The 27,145-nt window shown below is 39.0% G+C and overlaps 1 protein-coding gene across 1 annotated transcript in view; it reads right to left on the bottom strand.

Moving 5' to 3' along the window:
- kcng4a (potassium voltage-gated channel, subfamily G, member 4a) overlaps positions 1-26,823 on the bottom strand; it is a 41,304-nt gene extending 14,481 nt beyond the window's left edge. The window contains exons 1-2 of the mRNA XM_067420260.1: positions 26,408-26,823; positions 23,677-24,593 (exon numbers count right to left, since the gene is read on the bottom strand). Coding sequence (XP_067276361.1) covers positions 23,677-24,426 — 750 coding nt within the window. The 5' untranslated portion in view covers positions 24,427-24,593; positions 26,408-26,823. The remainder of the gene's footprint in view (positions 1-23,676; positions 24,594-26,407) is intronic.
- Between the last annotated feature and the right edge of the window lie 322 nt (positions 26,824-27,145).

Genomic DNA, 27,145 nt, shown 5'->3' with positions numbered 1-27,145 from the left:
TCCTCTGAGAATATTAAATAAGGGGAGCGAGGACATTTTTTATTGCTTAGTTGTTGTGGTATAGTTAGTAGGCTGGAGTGTTGTTGCCGCAATGCAGACAAAACCCTGTTACTTTCATCCGGATTGCACTCTGCCCCTCATAATTATTACCCAAATCTCGTTGTCTGTGCTACACATTTTACGGAGGAAAGCTTCCACAGTCTTTGCGAGTTCAATGCAGGATTCGCACAATGGCTTGTCCTGAAAGATGGAGCAGTTCCAACTTTAAAAACGGGCCACAACCTGCAAGTATTTATTTTCCATCGATGTGTTTTTCTTTACTAATTCATATTGTTAATTGTACATTGTAGCAAGGAAGTAAACAAATGACAATGCATGTTTGGCTCTGCAAACCAGATCGTTAAATGCTCATTCATACTTAAAAGGGTTAATTCACCCAAAAAATGAAAATTCTGTCAATAATTACTTACCCTAATGTCCCTTGAAGGGGGGATTCTGAAATCCACTGCCGCGTCAATATACCTGTATATATTTTTATCCTAATTAACTTCATAATATAAACCTTAATTAATATATATCTTCCTATATTACCTATATTATTATAATGATTCTTTCCAGTTATGATTTTGCTTTTAGTTTCTTGTTTTCTAAAGTGTATATTTGGTTTCTGAGGAGTGACTGAGGGTCTGGCCTAGAGATGTGTGATGTGTCACTAAACACTTGCAACAAGGTCGTGTGTTTGTGTTTTTGAGGCATCACACACCCCTAACATGTCAGAAGTGCAGTAACAGGGTTTGCTCACTTAGCCCGGCTTCCAGAGATAAAATATGGATTTGTCTTTCATTTAATTTATTAGGGGCCAAGCACCGAAGGTGCGGAGGCACCTATTGAAATCGTTAGTGTTCCTATTATTATTATTCTGCTTCTTCTTCTTCTTCTTCTTCTTCTTCTTCTTCTTCTTCTTCTTCCGCCATAGGAGTCTCTGGCAGCCCATAGAACCGTATGGTAAAAAGTTGTGAAATTTGGCACACTCATAGAGGCCAGTCTGAGCTGTCACTATAGCAAATTTGGTGCCTCTAACTCAATCCCTCTAGCGCCACCACCTGTCCAAAGTTTCACTCATATTTATGCTTATAACTTTTGACCCCTAAGGGCTAGAAACAAAATTCTTTTTTCATCGGATTCCTTGGCTCAAGCCGATTCGATTTCACCCTATGATGTCATTTTCCGGTATGCAAATTTTCCCGCCATTTTGAATTTTCTGAAAAACCTACTTTTTCGAACTCCTCCTAGGCCGTTGCTCCGATTTTCACGAAAATTGAAACAGATCATCTTCAGAGCATGTTGACAAAAAGTTATGGAATTCAAGTTGATTCGTCCAATCGTTTTCAATAAACGCACAAACAAATTTTACGTGGAGGTTGCAAAAACACACTAAAGGCTATATCTCCGCAACGCTTTATCGTATTCAAACCAACCTTGGTACATGTCATCACAAGCATGACTTGAAGCAACATGCAGCGTTTCGGCGCAGCGCCACCTACCTGTCCGGAGATACGAAAAATGCCTATTTTGGCTTATAACTTCTGAACCGTTTATCCAAAAATCATAAAATTGGTCTCATTAGATTCAGGGCGTCATGCCGAGTCGACTGATATCCAATTTTACCATGTCGGCCATTTTGGATGTCGGCCATTTTGAATTATGTGCAAAAATGCTGTATTTTATGAACGCATGAACAGATTGTTATGAAACTTGGTATGGGTCATCACCACGATGCCCTGAAGTAGCCTGAGAAGTTTCGAAACAGCGCCACCTAGTGGAGAATTTTTTTTTTCAAACGCTTATAACTTTGGGTGTGGTTGACATATTTTGATGGGAGTGTGTTTTTTGGTCTCCTGAATCCTTGCCGACTCCAACGATACCAGACTTGCCAGGTTTCGGCATATGGTTTGCGCAGAGTTGTAATTTAGTGCTTAAAAAACATTTGCTGATATCTTCGAAACCGCTAGTCCGATCGAGACGAAACCAGCCTCAGAAGTTCGGAAACATAGGTCGATAGCTATACGCTAATGCCCAAATCTCAAAATATTGATAGTAAGGGGTAGTAAAATCCAATCAAAGTCAGGTGTCAGTCCTTTTTTACGTGTTTTTTCATATAAATGTCTATAACTCCAAAACAAAATGAGATATTTTCACCAAACTTGACACACATATGTATGGGCTCACTATGAGGACACATAAAAAAATTGGTGGGATTGTGCCTCTTGGTGGCGCTATAATAAAACAAAACATGAAATTCCCATTGACTTCAATGCAGTATTATGGTTTAAAATGCTAATGCTATAATTTAAGAATGCATTAGCGTATCGTTACAAAACTCGGTATGTGTCTTCCGCTCCATGTCCTGAAGATACTCAAAAAGTTTCGGGGTAGCGCCACCTTGTGGTCAAAAGTTGTAATAAAATGTACAGAAATGCGAATAACTTTTGATTAAATTAACCCATTGTAATGAAACTGGTCATAATACAGTCAATGGCTCATGCCGAGAACATGGATACCAATTGTGCCATATTTTGCAAACCTATCTGTCCTCCGTCTTGTTATTTGTTAAAAACCTACTTTTTCAAACTCATCCTAGACCGTTTGTCCGATTTTCACCAAAATTGATCCGTATCGTCTTCAGACCATGCTGACAAATAGTTATGGATTTCGGATTGATAGACAAAACAGTTTTCATATACCACTGCAACAGAGTTGAGCCATGATGCAAAAATTACTCTTGAGGCTGTATCTCTGCAATGCTTTGACATATTGACACCAAACTTTGCATGTGTCATTGTCATCTCAATCTGACTAAACCACATCAGTTTCGTAACAGTGACACCTATTGGTCGAAAGTGATAAACCATTAAACCATTATTATTGACTGTATTTAAAATTTGACTGCTATTTTGCCTAAAATCAACTTAATAGGTCCTTAATGGCTCATTGTTGCAGTTGGCTTGAGACTTCCAGCCATGCTGGCATGTCTTGTCTTCTTCTTTGCGCTTGGCCCCGATAATGGCTGCTTGCAGCTATATTTATATTTTATTCCTTTTATATTTCCTTTTACTGAAACACAAAAGACTCAAGATGAATATTGCCTTTACTATTGTGTGTCCCTCTCACTGTAAGAAAGCACATGTTATCAGTATGTTTTGGTAAGAACTGGTTAGAACTGGAGCTTAATCTACTCCAACCTCGGAGAGACTGTGTATCTGTGTATGTGCGCAATATTCTATGTTACAGATCAGTGTTGAGAATTGTCTATAATGGGCACCCTAAGAGATGGGTGGACTTGTTGTTCTGGGCAAGCTGGCGCCTGCTCCAGATCTGGAAGGTCACTACGGGCCTAATTCCGGGTTGAAAGCGTCAACAAGTGACACGTCTATGGAAAAGGGCATCAGATTAACTGACTTGAGTGGAAATTTACCATGACTGTGCATTGTCTCTGAGCCAATCAGAACCGTCCACATTGCAGTCATGACGTGGATAAGACCTTGAAAATGGTATAACTGTTGGGACAATTGTATGTACGATAGGGCGAGGCAACGAGACGGTGAGAGAGGGAGCGCGGCCTACGAACTCCTTGTGAGACTTGAAGCTGGCTTCTGCTTTTGAAACTGCAAACTATATTCTAAGTAAATTTTTCTTTTAATTAATTGCAATCCTGACTCGGTCATCATTTCTTCACTACTGGTCCTGGGTCATAAGCTGTTTACCAGCTTAAACTGCTGAAATCACGTGACATTGGCGATCCGAATTATAAATTGATACGCTCATTCATAACCATTCAAATCTTTGTTTTAAAACAAACACGGAAGAGAAGACAATGCTGAATAAAGTCTATATTTAAATCTAACATATTTTGTGTATGATCCCATACAATAGCCTAGTGAAATACATAACTATATTTTCATGTGACTTGACAGTTTATTTTATAAAAAATTCTAAAAGGTGTGCATCGTACCCCACACCTAGATGAACATTTTACAGTTGGTTTAATGTAAGTCATTCTCTTCAAATGCTATTGAAGTTAGAAACATGTATACCAGTGTCATATGTAATTTTAGAGAATAAATGTGCAAATATCGAATGTCCTATACGACATGACAGCTTAATGTCAGTCACATCATTTGCACTATGGTTCTGGTGTTGAAACTATTTTCGATTTTTTTTTAATGATGAACGAATCTCCTACATACATCGCACATATATCTCTGCTTTGTTGTTCATGGTGAGAGTGCAGATTGCAGTGAGTGAGAGCACGCTCTGAACAAAACGATGACTTATCTGAACGCCTCTGATTATTAGACATTGCATTCATAAGCTCAACAGAATTGTGTGTAATTGGTTATAATGTGCAATGCGATTAGAACGGATGCCTTTTGAGAAGACTACAATAAAATTCAACCCGACAAAGTGGTTAGTGGGCTTGTAGTTGTCGCCAAAATATACTGTATATTGTAACCTATATTGACCAGTCCTATAGGTTATCTTTATTTTTGTCATCAGATCAAGTCTCTTGTTTCTCTTAACATTTTTTAGAATTCCTTAGAGAAACAAGAGAACATCAGAAACATGAGAGCTCAGATCATTTGGCCTTGGAGGAATTTGATGACAAATGTGTGAGTTCATATAGAATTTTTTGTTTTGTTTTTGATTCCAGACTTTGATAAATTGCAAATATAACAATGTGAGATTAACGTCTGTTTTAGCAAACAAAACAAAATCTCTGAATATTTAAGCAGCAGCTTTAATTTGCTCTCCATTTTATCACACTTCTGTCTAGGAGAAACAGTTGAGATAACAAAGTCAATACAAAATTAAAATTAAAACCATTTTCTTAATACTTCTTCCTGATCTTATTGTGCATCTCAATTGAACAAAAAAAAGTAATCATGATCTTTAATCAAAATGTAAAAAGCTGTGTATAAAATGACTTTGCTTTTCAGCTTACATCAAATCACCTCTTATTTTTGAAAGTCTCTTTATTTCTTTCACAAACACACACACACAGACACACACACACAGACACACACACACACACACACACACACACACACACACACACACACACACACACACACACACACACACACACACACACACACACACACACACACACACACACAGTTTTAGCAGTTTTAGATGCTTTAATCTGCGTAATCCTTCAAAATGCACTCTACTCAATTTCTCCCCCTTTTTCCATCCTAGCCCAGAAACCTAAAGTCTAAAGCACAGGTTTGGATGGTACGGTACAGCTCTGTGCTAGCTTAAGTACACAGTGAGACGATCTCAGAATCTTAAACACCTGCCTCTCCATCTCCTGCTTGCTAAGCACTCTCTATATTTCCAACTGAGACACACTCGTTCACTTCTCCCTACCTTATGCTCCTATAATTGAGACTAATGAAAAGATAAAGGGATAAATGAGGAGAAAGCAAGTTGGCATTAGTAGGGCGAGTTTTTTTTTAAATTTATAATTCTGTAATCAATTTTAAAGGTTTAATTCAATTTAAATAATTATATTTAAGTAACATTGTAAAAAAGGGATCCGTTTCCTTTAACCCTTGAATGCATGACTTTGCCAGTCATTCTTACATATTCGGGTCTTTAGCGACCCGGATATATATCTAACAAGGATAGATGTTAGACCTGTCGTGATAATATAAAACTCTCCTGATATTAGAGTAACAGTTACAGAAGAATAAAATAAAGCATATTTCGTTACCTTTTGGAGCTTGGAAGGGTTCAGTTTGAGCAGATGTTTTATCCCATCATCACATCCTCATCAGAGCTCATTTGCCAGTACATTCAGCATCTGCCTTATATTCGCGATCTTACGCATATTCTCTTCCTGACAGTTTCTTTACCAGATCCATCATCAAGTGACAGTGACACTAATATTTGAATGTGTTCAATACTTGCTCTGCAGTAAATCGCTGAGCCATTTCAAGTTTTTTGATTTTTGATTTTGAAGCAGATTATGATTATTAGATTAGATTATATAGTTTCGTTTTCTGTCTGAGAGATACCTTAGAAATCTAGACGCACCCTTGCGGCAGCAAATCTAATCTGCCGGGATTTTCGTCTAGCAACTTTCAATACACTTCTGAGCTGTCACTTCCAAACTCTGGTCGGGCCAATCACATCGTGTATAGAGTCGGTGGGCGGGGCTTAACATAATGATGGCAGAGTTGCGCTTACGTGCTACTAGTAAATACAGTGCTGGCGAACGGCGGTCTTTCGAATCAGCTTTGACCACGACTCTGAAAGACTTTGAGTTAAAGGGGTACTTCAGCGCTGGGAAGATTAATCTGTATTTAAACTGGGTCATCAATGTAGTAGAAATGTGAAATTATTTTTGAATTTGGTGCCTAGACTGAGAAAATACAGAAAATGTATTTTTGTCTCATGGGGATGAAAGACTACAATTCCCAGAATGCTTCGCTGCCCTCTGAGGCCATTCCCAAAGCCACCTACTGGATTACTGTGACTGAGTTGGAGAAGACACTACAATTAAAAACTGAACGTGTCTGTTCAATATAAATGAGTGAGGCACCGCACGAGTATCACAGCACTGAGCACTAACTGCAGGAGTGAGACAAATGAGCTGATGAGCTCTTGTGATGACAGCTGAGGTAATCGCGATTACATTCGCGGCATACATTCACAACGCAAGTTCAGTCTGGCGCGCTTCAGTTCATGCCTTTGCAAGCTTAAATTTCATAGAAATTAATTTGAGAAGTTAAAAGACTTACATTGCTCACCATAGCTCCGTTTAAATGAGTGCCTGCAGCTGCCAGCTGAGCTGTGAGTGTAATCTCCCATCCCCCATGCGCGGGTTCAAAACATGCGGAAATGGCTCCCTCTGCTGGATGTAGTCTTTAGCCTTTGGCCAAACATTCCTCCTATGATGCAAATATCGTCAATTTGCGTCATAGGATTGTCAATTTTTACAGAAATAAAATGCATAAATCTCTTGTCTCAGGGGGATATGAGGGGGGAAAGCACAATCAATTGAATATACTCCAGGGTTTCTACTGATACAAAGCCATATGCTAATCGCTGAAGTAACCCTTTAAGCTTTTCTCTGAGAAAAGAACAAAGAACGGCACTGAAGTCATTCTTAAGAAGGGAAGATGTATTCTGAGTTTTGCCTGGATAGCTCTGCTTCACCTTCGTTGCTCTGGTTGGTTGTGGCGCTATCCCATTGCGTGCACGCCGTGCAGAGGGAGTTTGAAAGACAACCGTTTATCCCGCCCCTCGGATTGAGCCCTGTCAATGTTGAGTTTCCAGACCAAACATCTTGATGTGGGTCTGGCTTGTCAGGCTATCTGAGAGAACTATGAGTGAAACGTCACTTTATCATTGCATATCAGACATTGCCACCTTGTGGAATAAAGGTGAATTGCACTTATTTCGTCATTATATATTTATTTTATGTTGTGCAGAAATAAAACTATAGTGGAAAAACAGGCATTCAATTACATTTGTGTTATTGTTTTCTTGTTATATTGTATATAATGGATTGATTGAGGAATACTAAGAAGGTTGATGTCTAACTTTAAAAAATGTATGAGGAGAAGGGTAGTGAATGACATCCCTGAATGATGTATGTATTTAAGAGTTAATATTATTAAGTAATAAACTTTATAAACTTACACCACTTAACAAACTAAAGTGGTGTATCCCCTCCCCCCTTACTCGAGGTTAGCCAGATAGGCTGCAGGATCAGCAGGAATGTTTGTAGCTGCAGCTGTGGTAACTAGAGCAACCCGGATGCTGAAACACTACCGACTTTGTGATTGGTCGATAGGTGGAGGGTGGAGATTCAGGCCAAAACACAACATGTCAACATCAACATCAGTTAAGGGCTGCAACAAAAACACTTAAAGGTGCACTATGCAACTTTCTGTCCACTAGAGGTCGCCTATTCAAAACAAATGCGTAGTTTGATGACGGCAAGTTAGAGCGCAGCATCTTGGGACATGTGGTCTTCACCTCACAGCCGGTGGAAAATAGGACTTGGGCAGAAATCAAGTTCATGAATGCGGTTATTAACGTTACTGTAGTGTGAAGCAGAGCAGTACCGAGTGTTGTGGAGCTGAGCACAGCTGCTGGAGTGATTGTTACACAAACCCCCGCCTTGCGAGGAATGGGACTTTTATTATGATGAAACGGAACACAGTCGCCGGGCACTATTTCCGCTTTTCTGGTCATTAGTATGAGGTGATGCAGTTATATTTATCATATTAGCTAGATTTTTTAGATACATGTAATGACGTGTGTTGGCTCGGGTTGGCTCTCTTTCTCTCTCTCTCTCTCTCTCTTGGTGTGTGTGTAGAGAGAGAGAGAGAGAGAGAGAGAGAGAGAGAGAGAGAGAGAGAGAGAGAGAGAGAGAGAGAGAGAGAGAGAGAGAGAGAGAGAGAGAGAGAGAGAGATGCTGCAAAGAGTTATCCGCTGCAAAAGATCAACTCAACACATTTATATCTGACACAAAAATAGATCCACCTGTGACTGTTCCCACATGACCTTTGGAGGCACTGGTCACATACTCACACCTTTCATCTAACTGCATCGCTCTCATTCTGTTCTTCAGCATCCTTTTCCCCCTGGTCCCTAGACTCTGACGCTGCATTCGGCCCATTTGAGCTGTCCTTTATGGCAGGTTACTGCACATCCTGTCAAGCGAGTTTTACTACTAGTCCTGCACCAGCAGTTTTGTGGTCTGCATCTGCCAAAGCATCTCTACATCAGACTACAGAAATCAGAACTAGCAACCACTAAAACTATTAGAAATGTATTATTATTATAATTATTATTAAATATTATTAACTCTTGTTAATAATAAACTCCTCTACTCATTTTGTAGAGATTACATTTTTTTTTTTTTACATCATATTTTATTTTGCTTCGCTGCAGTGGAAAAAAAAAAATGCAGCTGGCCAAAGTGATATAAAACAATCACTTTCACACCAAGTTGCCATGTTTGTAGCTAGCTACCTGGAGTAGCCATACTTGCAACCATCACAGTAACATAACACATGGAAAGTATATACAATGGAAGCGTCTGTTTCCGCTGTTGGCCACACATTCAACTATGTTTCTGGCCTAAGTGTAAATGGCACTGTAACATACTCTCCTTCCCTCTCAGCAGCATCTCTAGCTTTTAGTCAGGACCCAGGAGACATTGAACAGACATGGATACCTAACAGCCAACCTATAAACATCTCAGTGGAAAAATAACCAAGAGGTCAATGGATGCGTTCATTCATCATGCTGGTCTGTAAAGAAAAATGTCCTAAGGAAACAAGGGCTTGGTGTAAATATACAATGTTTGAAGGGATAGTTCACCATTTTTTTTAAATTCTGTCATAAATACCTAAAGAAGATATTTTGATAAATGTCTCAGTGTTTTGGTCCATGGAAGGCACCAAAATGGTTTGGTTAGAATATTCTTATATCATTGTGCAACAACTTTTGTACTGGAGAATTAGTATGAATTAGATAAATAGTATTTTATAATGTCATGGTGAAAAATGTCAAAATATTTTACTAAATTAACTGCATATTAGTAATTCACCTAGTGCACATTGTGATTTATTGTAGTTAACCTATACTTCGACAGGAATTTTGATATGTAAAATAACCAACCACATTCAGATTTACCAGCCCAACATGACGATTATGGACAAGACATGCAAATCTGAAACCAACGCTATTGGAACAGTATACAACTGCCTACAAACTCTTGTATGTCTCTTAAAAAAATGTTGTGAACCTAATGTTGGCAAATCCAGGGACTATTTTTTTTCATTTAAAGCATTATGTTAGCCTAGTTACTAAAATGTTGCCCACCAGAAAAATTGATATCAGTAGATTTTAGGGGGCTGTGATCTAAAAGCAAAAAACGGACAGTAAATTAACAATATTCATGCTAGAAGAGTCTGCATACTTGCATAGAAGGACTGGGCGGTATGACGATATATATCATTACCATGGTATATGTCTATCATTACAGATTTTACTATATTGTGCACATCACAGTATGTAAATATATTGACACTTGAGAGTAATGAAATGCATGAATGAGAATATAAAGAATGGGTTAAAAGGAGTTATACAGGCAGTATACAGTGCATCCAGAAAGTATTCACAGCGCCCCCCCCCCCCCCCCCACACACACACACACAATTTTTTTTATTATATTACAGCCTTATTCCAAAAGGAATTAAATTTATTATTTTCCTCAAAATTATACAAACAATATCCCATAATGAAAACTTGAAACACGTTTGTTCATCTTTAGCACCAATTACAACCTCAAGTATTTTTAAGTATGATGTTACAAGCTTAGCACACATATTTTTTGGGCAGTTTCTCCCAATCTTCTTTGCAGGACCTCTCAAGCTCCATCATATTGGATGGGGAGGGTCAGTGCAGTCATTTTCAGATCTCTTCAAAGATGATCAATTGGGTTCAAGTCTGGGCCCTGGTTGGGTCACTCCAGGACATAGCCACTATTTTGTTATCTAGGCTGTGTGCTTAGGGTCATTGTCCAGTTGGAAGATAAACCATCACCCTAGTCTGAGGTCCAGAGCACTCTGGAGCAGGTTTTCATCAGAAATGTCTCAATACATTTCCCTTGATCCTGACTAGTCTCCCAGTTCCTGCTGCTGGAAAACATCCCCACAGCATGATGCTGCCACCACCATGCTTCACTGTAGTGATGGTATTGGCCATGTGATGAGCAGTGCTTGGTTTCCTACATGACACTTGCCATTCAGGCCAAAGAGTTTGTTCTGGCCAATCATTGTTTCATCAAGCCAGAGAATTTTGCTGTTCAGGAATTTTCTGCCTTTTGGCAAACTCCAGGTGGGCTGTCATGTGCCTTTTACTGAGGAGTGGCTTCCATCTGGCCATTCTATTATACATGCCTGATTGGTGTGCTGCAGAGTGCTGCAGAGATGGTTGTTCTTTTGGAAGGTTCTCCTTTCTCCACAGAGAAATGCTGGAGCTCTGTCACAGTGACCATCGGGTTCTTGGTCACCTCCCTGACTAAGGTCCCTCTCCCCTCAATCACTCAGTTTGGTCAGGCGGCCAGCTCTAGGAAGAGTCCTGGTGTTTCCAAACATCTTCTGTTTATGCATGATTGAGGCCACTGTGCTCATTGGGACATTCAATGCTGTATACATTTTTATGTACCCTTCCGCAGATCAGTCATGGAGGTCTACAGACCATTCCTTAGATGTAATGGCTTGGTTTGTGTTCATGCACTGTTAACTGTGGGACCTAATATAGACATGTGTCATGTGTGTGCATTTCCAAATCGTGTGCAATCAACTGAATTTACCACAGCTGGACTTATGTATGTGATCCCCACCCCTCTTTTATTTGTAATATATTTACAAAGATTTCAAAGTAAATTCTTTTGCGTTGTCATCATGGGCTATTGTTTGTTGAATTTTGAGGAAAATAATGAATTTAATCCATTTTGGAATAAGGCTGTAACACAACAAAATGTGGAAAAAGTGAAGTTTTGTGAATACTTTCTGGATGCACTGTATCCTAAAAAGGAACACGGTGCTGTGCTCGTGCACACAGACAGCTGCCTCTCTCAAAATGTGATCGCAAATTCAGGAAGAAATCTATGTTAAAAAGCACAATATTCAATAAGCACAATTAGCAGGGAAAAGAACTCAATGCGGTAAGCAGAAAACCACGTCTCTCAACATGCAAGATTTATTATTGAACTTGATTGGTCGAATGCACACATAATTATGTCTAAACGCCATGTGGAGTATGTAAACACAGCCGGTTATGTCTCAAGTGAAAGTAAACAGTTGGGTGTTAACTGGATGCATTTCAATAGAATGGATCCATATGTGCGTTTAGTCTTAAAGTGACAGCAGCCTAATATACCTGCTGCTCTGTGTCATTAATGTGAATCCAGCAAAGGAGAAAATTACTTACTGCTCTTGACTGGATAATTTTTTTAAGCTTTAATAAGAATACATTTATTTAATTCATACAGTGAAGACTATATGCAATATTTTATTTTTACATTTGATTATTACATTTCTGTACTAATTCTAACTACATGTTGAACATATTGTACCTTTATATTGTATTTGTCCTATTCAAAATAACTATATTGCAATATATATCATTATTGTGAAATAAAGTTTCTCATATAGTGAAATAAAAACTTTGGTCACATCACCCACCCCTATTGCATAAAGTATGATTTCAGGCTAGGGGTGTCCATGGTTAACCGATTGACCGATTAACCGTTAAAAATTGCGTAACCGAGTGAAACATTTTACTCGGTTAAGTGGCGTTAATGACGTGCTTTGAATTTAGTTGTAATATATGTTTGCACCCCTAGAGACCGCAAGAGCGCTGCCAGACATTTGTAATATCCACAAGAAGAAGTCATGACCAGCTTTCTAAGCGGGCAAAGAAAGCGTGGGAGCACTTTAAAAATGAGAGTGACGGGGCAAAATGCAAGTATTGCAATGCAGTGCTAACCGCGTTTCTCAGGCTATAAGTTACTCCGGAGTATGAGTCGCATCAGTCAAAATATGCGTCATGAAGAGGAAAATAACATACGTCGCACTGGACTATAAGTCGCATTAGGGCAGAAGCAGAGCGCGAGCTGCGCGCGCTGTACATAACGGAGCAGAAGAAAGAAAGTTTTAAGTGAGAAACTTGTGAATGACTAGAGAAAAGCAGACGTTACTTTAACTGTAATGAAGAAAACAAAAAAGCTAATCGCGGACTGAAAGCAAGATGGCCAGAGCTGAAGGGACGAGTCCAAAGATGCTTGAACTCTCTGCCGGGAGAGGCTCATCAGCCGCGCGAGTCAAACGCTGTCTGTGTGAATCCTTCTCGGCTGCATATTTTACTACATGCCCTAATCATGCAGGCGCCCTCGCGGCCACTTGCATTGCTCGTGAACTGGAGCGCATCTCATCCTAATTTAAGGAAACTCAGCGTACGCCTCGCAGACATGAAATAGATCTAAAGAAACTTGAAATGTCTTTTAACAATTTAAAACGAAAAGAAATAGGCTACTCTCTGATTATGTAATCCATGATGTGCATTTCTCTCTATAGGCGCGTTCACTACGGAGATGGTGGTCGTCAAATTAATAAGCTAAAAATAACCCTGACGCACAATATGGTTAACCGAGTATTAACCGCTAAGGGCCTCGGTTAACGGTTAATGAAAAACTTGAAAACGTGCAGCCCTATTTCAGGCATTTGAGTAAAGCATAGTGACGGCTACATAATGCTATGCTTGTCAGCAGGGGTTGAAAACTCAGAGAGAGACAACGAACAATATATTAAGCTGAAAACAAGAAAGTCCTAGGAGAAAACATTGTACTGTCCTCCAAAAGCACTAAGACTTCAAGGGTGATTCATCTTCTAACAGGACAGATACCCGAAGCATATAGCAAAATACACATTTAAAACCCAAAACAGTGAAGTCCTGGAGTGACCTAGTCACTTCAAGTAAGTGTCTGTGAAATTACTTAAACACTGCAGTCTTTTAAACAGTTTCTTCTTAACTTAATAAAGTTGAGGCATCAGTTTCTTGTCGATAGACAGAGTAATCAAGTTCTCTGATGCAAACATGTCTCATGACTCAATTAAAACACGGTGGAAAAGTTCAAAACTGTGGTAAAAATGTGTTTGTATGTCTATATGCACAAGAAAGAGGGAGAGATAAAGGGAGAGTGTGTGAAAGAGAGACAAAGTGTGGCCTACACAAGATGAATTGTATACATCTGAGTATCTTGCCGATTTAATTCAAGAAAATTATAGAGGAAGATAACAAGCAGGCAGGCATTAAAAATGCATCTTTAACTCTGGGATGAAGCTACGTGTGGAATGAATATTTTGATAGATGACACTATTATTTACTCTATTTACAATCGCTGCATCTGCTGAATCAAAAATGAGTATGCAGCACAAGTAGAAAAATGATCAAACGTGCACGCATACATTATCAGCCTTGCAACACCACACCATGTATCCTCACACTGTAGTTTCTTATTGCTTCTCTTCTGTTTTATTAAATTAAAAGCACAAAAGTCATTTAAATAATTTAAAAGAAAAGCATAGCATTTTAAAACAAAATGAACCCCCTCTCTTAGAGCAACCTGGGTTTGAGCGACTCAGGTGATTAAAAGCCACAACCTTCTGGATACCCTGAGCTTGTAACTACTTCCCCAAACAAATATAAGCACCACTGCATAGAGTCAGCCAAGTGTGTGTGTGTGTGTTTTTACGCACACCTGTGAGACACTCCAGAACCCTGGAGTTTTTTTGTGAACCCTGTAACCTTGGATCCGAAAAGATGTTAGTGCTCGGAATAGTAAACATCAGGCAGGGGTAAGCACAGCTCCACTTCAGAACATTTTCTTTCAAGTCATGCTGCTCCTTTAAAGAGTTCAAGCAAGTCAATTCGTTCAGGACCTCAGCTCCAGCTTTAACAAAGGTGATTCTGGTACAATAACACTTTTGGCCTACACTGGCACTTTGTGGCTTGGAAACTCCTGCTGCCGAGTGTCATATGAAAAACTATTTTGCAAGCTGCATGTGAGGGCACTGCAATCACCTCCCAATTTCTCCTGCATCAATATTGGAGCACCACAAGATTGCCAGCTCTCCTATTCCTTCACACTTTTGATAAAAAGCACATATAACTACAAAAAAGTCAGCCCATTTGCAGTAGAGAGACAGTCTGCATTCTCGTAAAATAGAAACTAATACTTATCTCTTTCAAAGCCATGGAATTAGTAATCAACCCTTCCAACCTACTTAAGCAGAGATTCTGGCACCATTATTCCACTGCGGAATTTCCTGCTGAGATGTAAGTTTGCAGTGTGAATTTAATATAATGAAAAGGAAAAATATGTTCCGCAAAATATCATATAAGATTGAATTAAATTGTATTAGGTTATAATATAATATATTAGTTATAATATAACAGTGATAAGATGAAAAACTTCTGAAAATAATTATAAATCCGCACAGAGAAAGTTTTTTGCATGTGTGGTTTCAGTTGTTCCTACTTTAAAAAAATATATATTTTAGAATACATTTTTGTAATGAAGTTAGTGATTCATAATTTGTTCTTGAAAACGTCTGTACATATATTTGCTTATGCCCATGCTTAGTAAATGAGATCCAGTGATTCTAATCCCAATACAGGCAAAAGTTCACTTCAAGAATTACAAAAAAGTATTATCTTAGTGTGTAATGGTGCTGTTTGAGCATAAACAACATCTGCAAATTATGACACTCAAACTTCAAAGCAAAGTGAGACATTTTCTAAATCATTTTTAAGGACTACAACAAATGGCTGGTAGGGACTACAATGAGCATCTTCCCAGGTTGGTGGCATCACACAAGCCCTAAAATTTACATAAACCCTGTCCCGGGGAATACGCAACAAAGGGGGTGCATGTTGGGCTGCTTTAGAGAAGAGGAAGAGTTGTTGTAGTAGAGTGTTCTTGTCATGCTGTCAAAACGCTATTATTTTAACCCCTCCACGGACTCTTGATATCAGAGCCGTTGAAGATGCAATGGATTAGTTTTGTTTTTGAAGACAATGCCGACCCACATACCTAAATTTGTTTATGTCAGCACAAATCATTTTACACCAGACTGCTTTGTGAACGAAGGTCAATACAAAGAGACAATACAAAACACAGGTTTTGTTAAAAAATAGTTACACAAGGATGGATCAGAAACTGTTCATAATCCATCTTAAAGAGTAATACCGGTCATGGCAGTAATGAAAGGAGTTATTTATTACAGTTCATCTGAGTTGTTTTCCGTATATAAAGTTGGCCAGTTTATTAAGCACCCCCGAAAAGGTATAAGGTCTGTATATATTTGTTTACTGTTAGTTGTAATGTTTTTGTGTGTAATTCACTGTGTATGTTGATGATAATGATAGGGAGAGAGAGTGTTTATAGACAAGGCTTTAATGTGCTCTTCTTGTATTGTGTTTTATTCAGCTCTTACAAAGATTTTCTGGAGTGGATCTGATGTATAATGAACTTAAAACTAAACATAAAACTCACACTCAACATCTGACATTGCCCGTAGACATCGCCCGATAGGAAATGTGCAACACCTCTACTGACAGTTTCTGACATTTTTAGTGTGTGAGATTGTTCTGACACCAGGGCATGAGTTCTTGAAGCTCTGCCCTCTTCTTAAAAGGCATTTAAATGGACACACACACAAAACCAGCAAATTCTTGCCCCCCAAAAGTGGAAATTTTAACATGTTATAAAAAATACTAAAACTTCACATACACACTATGGGGACATCAGAGAATTATTTTGCATCTTGTAAAAAATATTGAGAAAGTATACACTCTAAAAACGGCAATTAATAAAATGTTGGAAGAGCAAAAAAATATATGTTGAACTAATTTTCTTACCTGGGCTAGTTAAGAAGACATATTATATTAAGTCTGCAGAAATATATTTTAAAAAACATGAAATTAATTGTTTACTCCTTTTCAAGGAGCTGGGATGTCTGAGGGAGTCGCCTGTCAATTGCGTCATATCTGCGTTACCCTCGGTTTCATTTGGGTTTAATTTGGCAGAAATGCTTTATTCTTAAAAGTGCGCAACAAGTGTCACAGCAGCCACTGAGCAAACGCACACATTTACGAGTAATGTCACAAAGTTTTAAACACACTTAAATGTATCTGATATGATAAACAGAGCTGCGATACCTCATACTCATGACCAGGAAAAGTGGAAATGGCGCCGGCAACTATGTCTCGTCATTATAAATGTCCCGCTGCTCTCGAGCCTTATGTTCGACAACAATCGCTCCAGCGGCCTTGCTCAGCTCCACAACACTCCGTCCTGCTCTGCTTCATACTACAGTAACGTTAATAACCGCATGATTGATGCGGTTGATGAACATGATTGCCCGAGTCCTAGCCTGATTCTTTTCCACCGGCTGTGAGGTGAAGACCATATGTCCCAAGATTCTGAGCTCAAACTTAGCGTCATCAAACTACGCCTTTGTTTTGAATAGGTGACCTCTAGCAGACGGAAAAATTACACAGTGCAGTTTTAAATGGTTGGACAAAACTTGCCAACAACAGAAGACTTCTACAAATGCACCCAATCTTCATCTAGCGTTTCCTTTATTTCCATTCTTTGACCATGTCACTTTAGCCTCATCATGCCATGTTTGGGTGGGTTCCTGCCCACTCAAGGGGAAACCTGCGGCACATTGTCCAGATTGCGCCGTGTATTGTTTACTCTCTTCTAACTTATATTAATGACCCAGGCCAGAGAACAGTGCCTAAGATCATTGCTAACCCTTTAACACCACCTGTTCTAAGAACTCACCTTCTGGCAAACCATACAGCCAAAATGCAAAACTGCAACACAACACCGAAACCACTCACGCCTTGCACCTGTACCGACACCATCTGGCCCTCTGCAATACTCTGTCCAACATAGCATGAGCAGAACACGTAGAGCATTAGCTAGCCTGTCACTGATGGGTGTGTGGAGAATATGATCGGTCAAGAGGAAAATGAAACTAGCTTTGGTTTGAATGGGAAGACTGACTAAATCTCATGGAACTTACAGAAGTGAATGTGATGTAGAGCTGTAATGTTCTCTCACATTATGTGCTTGAGTACAGTTAGATGATTAATTTATCAGTGTAATGCGTATTTTGTTCCCCCAGCATTTTCATCTAGCATATGTAGGGAATATGCTCAACTTTGTGGCTGTTCATTATCTCGTAATGTGTGTAATCAAGTGAATACACCTGCAATATAAAATATTTTGATTATCTGTAGCGGTAAGTACAATTCCCGGTAAAGCCAGCTCTTTTTAGAAGGTTTCCATCAAATCACAATGATTATGTTTTTTTGTTGCAAACACAAATCTACTCTTTGCCTGATGCATTGGAGGGAGACTTTTAGCTAAATTAAAAACACTGAGCTCATGACATCGTACTAAATGTTTAATCCCTCTCTGCATTTATTCAATTCAGGCCAATTCAAACATGCATTTGTATATAATTTTAAATTAATACATTTTGCATTGATCTTTTGACATATAAGAGGTCTTTGCACTATTAAAACTTCCTGCAAGTTTTGTAGCTTAAAACGTCTTCCTCATTATAAACAAAATATTTTTTTAATCAAGCTTGAAAAAAAACTTGCTAGTTTTGATATTGGGTGACCTGTGACATCACACACTTTGACACATCCAAAATTCATAAAATGTCATAATGTTTTAGTATTTTGTCATGAGAGAGAGATCGACTAAACGAGTGTATTACCTGCAACTGATATAGCATTATTTTTTCAGTTAGATGTCCATAATATTATAGCCATTTAAAAAAAACTATTTAAATGTCCGCTGAGAAAAAAATATATATATTTGTCTTTGTCCTTTTAAAAGATTGACAGCACTGAAACAACTCCCTTAAATGGTTAGTTCACCCAAAAATGAAAATGATTTCATTAATTACTCACCCTCATGTCGTTGGACACCTGTAAGACCTTCATTCATCTTCGGAACACAAATTAAGATATTTTTTTTTAAGCTGGTGGCTGAGAAAGGCTTCAGAAAGGCCTCCAATGGCATTTAGTACACTGACCCACGCAAAAGGCCCATAAAAGGCATTAAAGACGTCGTTACAAAGTCCATCTCACTACAGTGGCTGTACAATAATTTTACAATGCGACGAAAATAGTTATTGTGCGCACAAAAATCTAAATAACGATTTAATCCACCAAATTGTTGATGTGAACTCGACACATGCGCGAGAATATGACACAGCTCCACCATTTGAATCATAGCGAATACATGACCCGGAAGAGGAGGAGCGCCGCTATCACGTGAGTTCCAGGTGAGTTCACGTCCGAGACCTACACGGAAGACAATATCTTAGCAGATAAAGTCATTATTTTATTTTTTTTGGCCCACAAAAACTATTCTCGTCGCTTGGTAAAATTATTGTACAGCCACTGTAGTGAGATGGACTTTGTAACGACGTCTTTAGTGCCTTTTATGGATCTTGTAAGTGGGTCAGTGGGAATGTACTGAATGTCAATGGAGGCCGTTTTGAAGCCTTTCTCAGCCATCAGGTTACAAAAAAAATCTTGTCATTTGTGTTCCGAAGATGAATGAAGGTGTTACGGGTGTCCAACGACATGAGGGTGAGTAATTAATGAAATAATTTTCATTTTTGGGTGAACTAACCCTTTAACCAGTCACTAAAGACGGTTTAAAGTGGTTTAATAATCTAACTGTCACTGAAGTCGACTACTGCAATCACTGACGGACCCATACTCAATACCAACTACAGCATATTTATATAAAACATAATATTTATTGAACAATATTTAAATGAACAACAATAACCATTATAGAAGACAAAAGGAAATAAAACACAAGCAAACATTTCAGTCAAACTTACAAAAGCAGCGCTCTAGTAGGCCATACAGGACTTAAGTTAAATAGCCTAAATATACAATTATGAAACTTAATTTTCCCCTTAACCAAGATTGATTTTCTCTAGAACATGTGATAAGACCAAAGCTTGACCGTTTGATACACTCCAAATTAATTATATTTGTTTAACCACTATCTACATAAGAGTCAGCGGCAAATTCCCGAAGGACTGGAAAGGACTTTCACAGGATACTGTGAATAAGTGTGTGTGTCACCAGCACTTGGTGAGTGAGAGTTTGCAGGATGCTCATAGCATACAAACACCCTTGGTCCTGAGTCCTTGCTGACTCAAACAAAGCAAAATTTACACCTGCAGCCCGAGGAGGAGAAAAGGAGAGAGAGTATAAGACAGCATTGGGGAAGGTTGGGGCAGAGAGTGGTAACAAGAGTAAAGGTGAGAAAAGGTAGAAAAAAAACATAAGATTGCAGAAAGAAAGGAAGCCCAAAAGAAGAAAAGCAAAGGTGGAATTAATATTTAATAAAGCAGAGGGAAAACTATAAAAAGCATGGCTTTAGTGTATTTACTCTTTAGTCTCAGCCTCAGATGTCACGCCTATGGACCGCTGGCTGAACCTCTGATGCATATGGCACAATTAAATGGAAACACTTCAGGATTTTCGAAGTTGTCATCTGATTGGTTGAATTCTACAGGATTTCTGAGAGACGTGTGTGTACCATTCTATAATGTTCTGCCAAGAAACAAAGATGCCATGACGCCAAACCCCCTTGTAGAAGAACACAGTCGTGTTTTCAACTGTGACAACGAGCGCTTATCAGGATCAACTAAACGCTGGATTTTCAAAAGTATGTGAAGTATGTAAAGTTTGTAAAACATGCTGGTCTGTTATTGTAAGGATATCGATTGCTTCGTCACGCACCTAAACATGACGCGGAACAAAACGAACTGTGATTGGTTGCTTTACATCTCAGTCAGACGGCCTCTGGGGAGTCCTTGGCCAAAGAAAATGGCTATGGAGTCCAGACCTTCTGCCATTGGTCTGAAGGTATGGCTATGGTAGACTAATCTATTGTAGGACAAGAGAGGAAAAAAGTTAAATATCTATAGGAAGGAGCGATTTAAGTGAAGCACAGATCCATAAGACAGATCCTATGAATGCTCAGATTATCTTGACTATCTGATGTTTCATCCCTATGTTATAGAACTAGCAGAATGAAAGTCAGTTCATTTAAAAAAAATATAATACACTGTTACAAACCTGCAGAATGTACACCCATGCATACACATAACACAATTCCAGTAGTACTGCTTCAGACTTATCTAGCTGCCATAAAGATAAAGGGTATTAGGGCATATGAATCCAGATAAAACTCATCTTATCACCATACAAGAATGTATTTATTGTTATCTAAACAATATAAAAAAGGTGCTGCTTGGGATTATGAGAATGCCGCCTGCTCTCAAACACACAAGATAGTTAACCTCTTTGGATCGATTCCCAGGGTTGTCAGATTAAACAAGTTCAGATGCTATTCCATTAATGTTTTGTACCTCTTATCTATCCATAGCACACTTAAAATACAAAACACAATTTCAGTTGCACCAAGGAGAGTATGTAGTGTACACAGAGGCCCCAGAAGAATTTGGACACTTAAATCACACTTAAAAATCCTGAATTATGTAGCATTTGAACAAGTGATCAAACCAAGTGGCATCTGCAAACGAATTATGCTAGACCTTACAATATATTTAACTTCATTTTACTTGACGAATGATGTTTAGTGGATGGATGTTCACATAGATGTAGTTCATCACTAACAGTTGACAACAGAACTAAGTGTCCAAATACTTTTGTCTTGATTGTGAACAAAAGAAAAAATATCTATTGTTTTATAATTTCAAAAATTTTTGGGAAAGATTTTGAGAAGTGTGCTTGTGCGACTTTTCTGCAAAATGAATGCTAAATGGTTTGATATTTTGTTGTCTAATCTATGACGTTCCTTTATACTGTATGTACTGTATAGGTTCCTCAAGGTTCCTCCAAATACTTTGTGAGACCGCTGTACATTCATATAGATTAATTTAGTGCTAGAACAAGAGCTGGATAAGCTACTGGAGCTACTGGGTTCTGTAGGTCACATTGATGTCAAATGTTCACACAAACCTGTGTGTTGTTGAATTTATTCAGTGTTTTTCTCTATCAGCTCATTGCGAGTTTGCTCACAGTGTTTTTTTCACTTCTGTTCATGTTTCCTGTTTACTAGAGATTTGCTGCCTGGTCTTTCCGGGTCTGATATTGAGCTCTAAAATAAAATCGTGTTGTATATAATTTATAGGGGAATAAAACTTCACCAAAAAGTTTTATGCTTGTAAATTTACAGAAGTGTGAAGCATCAATCGGCACATCTTCACATTTGACTACACACAAATAATTGAAAGTGTTGTGAGGGAGAGGATGTCATCTTGTTATCACTCAATGAACACGCATACACACACACACACACACACACACGCGCGCACACACGCACACACGCACACACACACACACACACACACACACATTTATGAGCGGAGATGAATGACTCCATACTCCGGCCATTCCTTTTCTACCGTGCTGGTGACACTGACAAACGGCCCGGCAGTGTGAATTAAATATGACAGTCCTGCTGCTTCCAGCGGGACTGTGCCTGTTGGATGCTATATGCTGGCGTAACTGCATAGACACTGCCAGAACTTACCTTGGCATATACAAAAGCACATCCAATCACACACACACACAAAGTATTACATTTTCGAATCAAAACACGTAGAGCAAAACTTCAGGCAAATAAAGCTACAGTCAGCGGCCTACCCCTTACACTTTGGACAGTGTGAGGTGCCTGCCTAAGGGCGATTAAAATTCATAGTCATTTAACAGCAAAAAGGTCTAGTCTTCTCAAGCGAACCCCCCTGTGTGCCGGCTGACATTCCAGAGGTCTCTATGGAGCTGGTTCATTATTCTCTATGTATGTTTGCTGACATTGTGGAGGCATTTCTGGTCCACTTCATTACTCTCTGGGTATTTACTGACATTGGGGAGCCCTGCTGAGGTGCATTCATTATTTCTCACTAGGATCAGCGCTCAAAGGTCTGCCTGAAGACCAGAAACACACCTCAGTAATATACTCACATTCTACCTGAGAAGAAGAAGGTCTAAGTGAACAGCTGAACATTTTTGGCTTTTGCTACTTACATCTTGTATTAAGACGAATTGAAAAAAAATGTAACATAGAGAGAATATTTATTTAATAATAGTTTAATCATAGTTTTAGTTATATTTAATTATAGATTATAGTTAATTTATATAAATTAATCATGCGTTGGAACTATTGTACAACCCACCCACTTTTTAAGACCAATGATATTGGACCCACTCACTTGCCGTCTCTAATTCAGCACATGTCTGTTCACCTTCCCCTAACCGATAAACACTTCATTATTAAACACACGTTAGATGCTTTATTTCCACTTTTCAAATGTTTTCTTCATTTTTATTAAAATGCCTCTTTTGTCCCTGATATGTGATGTGAAAAGGGAGTAGAGTGAGTTCGGCAAAAGGCGAATTGGAACCTAAGGTCAATTTGCGTTAAAACCTTCTGCCACATGCCTTACTATCGCCCACTATCACCAATGTTTGGTGTCTTCTGTAATTTTGTCTAGCCCATCCAGATGTTTAGTAAACAAGTCGGGCTATTTTCACTTGGTGGGAGGACCCACCCACATTTTTTTGCTTCCGACACCCATGCTTAAACAGCTCGATTCATATTCATTTTACAATGTTTTGTATGACCTTTTTGGATCTTCAAAACTTTGGTTACCTAGACTTTTAATGGGAAGACAGAAACTTTTCAGGTTTCATTAAAAATATCTTAATTTGTTTTTTGAAGCTTAACTGACAAGAGGGTGAGTAAATGATGACAGAATTTTTGGAAAGTGTGTCATTACTTGCTCAACCCTCATGTTGTTTCAAACTTGTGCAACTTTCTTCCTTTGTTGGAATACTATAGATATTCTGAAAAAAGTCAAACTGGCTTGGAACAACATGATGACAGACTTTTCATTTTTGGGTGGCCCATCTCCTTAATCAGGACATTTTGTATGAACTCACCCTATTCTCCTCTTCTCTGAGGTCCGGCATGGTGCTGATGCACAGGCTGATCACTGTCACCGCCACCATCACCACAGACAAACAAGCAAATATCTTTCCTGGCAAGCCCGACTGAGGGTTCTCCACCATGTCCCTCAGATCGTTCATGAACTTGCGGTAACGTGTCTCCACTGCAGGAGGGCGCAGCTGCAAGCTACGTTGACGGCGCTCCTCTTCTCGCCGTTCGAGCTCGGCGACCTCCTCAATGCGTGTGTACATCTTGCGCTTGCAGCAGCGTTCCATGTAGGCCATCTCCACGCCCCAATAGTTGAGCTCCTCGTGCAGAGAGAGTGCGCACATCTCCCGTAACATACGGAGCTTCCCCGCTGCAAGGAAGTTGAGGATTACACGAAATGCATTGGGGCTACGGTCGAAGAAAAATTCACGGCGGAGCTCATCGTAGTCGTCACAAACGTGAGCGATCTCCTCAGGGCTGCTGCAGGGTTTTAGACGTCCTAAGCGGGTCAAGGGGAACTGCTCCAGCGTACTCCATGGGAAGATGTAGCGGTTGCCCCCCACGTTGATGAGGGCCTGCAGGCCGTGGTCCACCGAAAGCAAATCTTCAGATCGGCGAATGAACTGAGCACGCTGATAATAAACTCCCTTGATGGTCTCGGTTTCTGGGATCTCAGTAAAGATGTGGTCCAAGCTGCTGTCATCACTGACAGAGAGGTTGCTGAAGTCATGATTGGCGTTGCTGATGATTGGCATGGTGGCATTGAAAAGGAAAGTTGTTCAAAGTGATGGGCGAAGCTCAGGTCGTTTCAATGTTAGCCTGATACCTGGGTGCTGGGCACTGAGGTGTTTATTCGAAAGTCGATCCCATAGGATCTTGTGCACAGTTCAGTGAAGAGCCAAACCGCCCACATCCTGGCACCCTGGTGGAGACAAAGAGAAAAAAACTCAAAGGTCAAATAGCTGTGTTCATAAAATAAGTTTGATATATATATATATATATATATATATATATATATATATATATATATATATATATATATATATATATATATATATATATATATATGTTTGAAATAGTACTATAATTGTATACTATTATTAAAAGCACAGTCTATGGAGGCTGGGTGTGTTAGAAAAGGCCTGCAGTCATCCAACAACTCAACAGACAACCCACAAGGAACACTTTTTGGTTATTCACCGTATCCCCAAGAGTTAGATAAGTCCATACAAACCACCATTCTCATCTCCGTGCGTGCCATAACTCTGTCTGACGCACCCACCGCTGGCCTAGCTTAGCACAAAATCTGAAGGTAAACAGCTCCTTCTAGCCTACTGTTCAATAAGTGACAAAATACAGTGTTTTGGTAAATACAGACAGTGTTATGGCACGCACAGAGATTAAAATGGTATGTATGAACTTATCTAAATCTGGTGGATAAGGTGAATAAGCTAAAGTCCCAAAAAGTTGGCATGTTCCTTTAACTGAGATTGAATAATTTGCTGTTGTCAAGGTGTTTCATTATACTATGGATGGGAGTGATAAACTATTTATTAATAGAAGGGTATTCCCGAGGCTTGCTTTACTGTGTGGTAAGTTAATTGAGGAAAGTGTGTTGAGCAGCCCAGTGCAGTGGCTCTATCAAGACCATTCTCTCTAGTACAGGCTGATGAACAGAATGTGAGGGGAGCAAGATTCTTCATAATCACACATAAGCAGGTGTTAGAACAGGGTGGAAATTAGGAAGGATGTTACCAAGCAGACAATGCATGATAATTGCAATTGCCTCTAAACAATGGCAAAATAATGGGCATACTTGTATAACAACAGACAGCATGCAAGAAGGGTCAGGGGCCACTTCTGTTGCTTTTGAAAATGCTTATTGAAAAATCCAATGCACATCTGAGTGAGTTATTGACTTTAGTCAATTCAAAAGATCATTATACTGAAACTTTAACTCAATGTGAGGTTCCATGAAAAACAAAAAGCAAAACATTTCCACAATCTCAATGTCTGCCACCTGATTACATTTTTACAACCATTCAAATATGTTTATTCCAACAAATCTTTTTGCAAGCAAAATCTAAATCCCAATATTGCACTATATTTAATTATATTAGGTTATTTCTGAAGAAATAGCCAGTTCATTTGGATGATACAATAACCTTTATAAATCAGTCAGGGCAGTTAGACTACTGAATTAACAGGACTCACTGAATTTCACTTAGTTATGTGCAAGTATTTTGTAATCTATAGTCTACCAATTTTGAAGCATCGCAGAAATGCATTTTTATACTAAAATACAAACATCAAAAGAAGGAAAAGAATCGTTCCTGGAATTGAAATAGTTTAAGACGATTCAAAATAGTTACTTTACTATTCCAATCCTTATCCCATCCCATCAAAATGTAATGAAAATTCCTGGCTCATTTACAACCCATAATACAAAAAATATACAATGTAATAAGTTCAAACGCTGTCGAACTGAACTTTATTACCTCTGAAAATACATACAGAAATTAAAATAACATTATTTTAAGACACTGCATGTGTAGCCTACAGTAGCCTACATACAGTCAATCTATGAAAGAAAATGCACCAAATAAAGCTAAAGCGAAATAAAAACGCACCACTGACAGCCTAAAAGTTGATAAATAAGCTATATATGCAAAAACGTAGCGTTAATGATTCTATAAGTTCACTAAAAGAGCATCAAAGTAGAAACTCCCAACTCACCCCTCGCCACGACTCCGGCTTTCTTCAGCAGAGACATTTTCTGTCCATAATCCTCCAAAACCAGATAAACGAACTCACTTTAGTATGTGCCTAACGCTTCTTGATGGAATGCTGAAGTCAGGTGCGGGAAAAATGATCAGGGCGCGAATATTCTTCGCTGACACATCATCATCACTGTCCCGCGCGCTCAGAGTCACTATCACTGCATAGACCCGAGCGAGTGTGTGAGTGAACGCCGGTCGGTCGCGCGCCCCTCTCGCGCCTTATCAGAGGCACTGTAAGTTTAAAGGGAAGTCTAAATCAACGTAGGGACGTACTGAATACAAACTCTGGTCACGTACCGTTCGCAATAAACTTTATACACAGCAGATTATTTCATTACGGGTTCCTGTTTTAAACGAGTTCTAGATGTGCACGTCATTGTGCGTCAACACGACTGAGGCATGATTCATTATTACACTCGCAGTGGACACTTGAACCATTTTCCTTGTTGCAATGGCGTTTTCAAACTATTTTCGAATTTAGTAACTGAATCGTAAGGCAAAGCAGCATATGCTTTCCTAACCGAAGATTTGTATCATGAGGTTGTTTCATTAACCGCAGTAGGCTACTCCATTACGATAGTTCATATATCTACAGGTAAGTGCATAATCTATTTGCTGTACACAGTAGAATCATGATGTCTATTTATGCATTGCACACAGTGCAAACACCCCGGGACAGCCCAATTAGTTTGAT

The sequence above is a fragment of the Pseudorasbora parva genome, chromosome 16 (assembly GCF_024679245.1).
Source record: "Pseudorasbora parva isolate DD20220531a chromosome 16, ASM2467924v1, whole genome shotgun sequence".
NCBI classification, from domain to species: Eukaryota; Metazoa; Chordata; class Actinopteri; order Cypriniformes; family Gobionidae; genus Pseudorasbora; species Pseudorasbora parva.
This window is presented reverse-complemented; position numbering and strand designations above follow the sequence as displayed.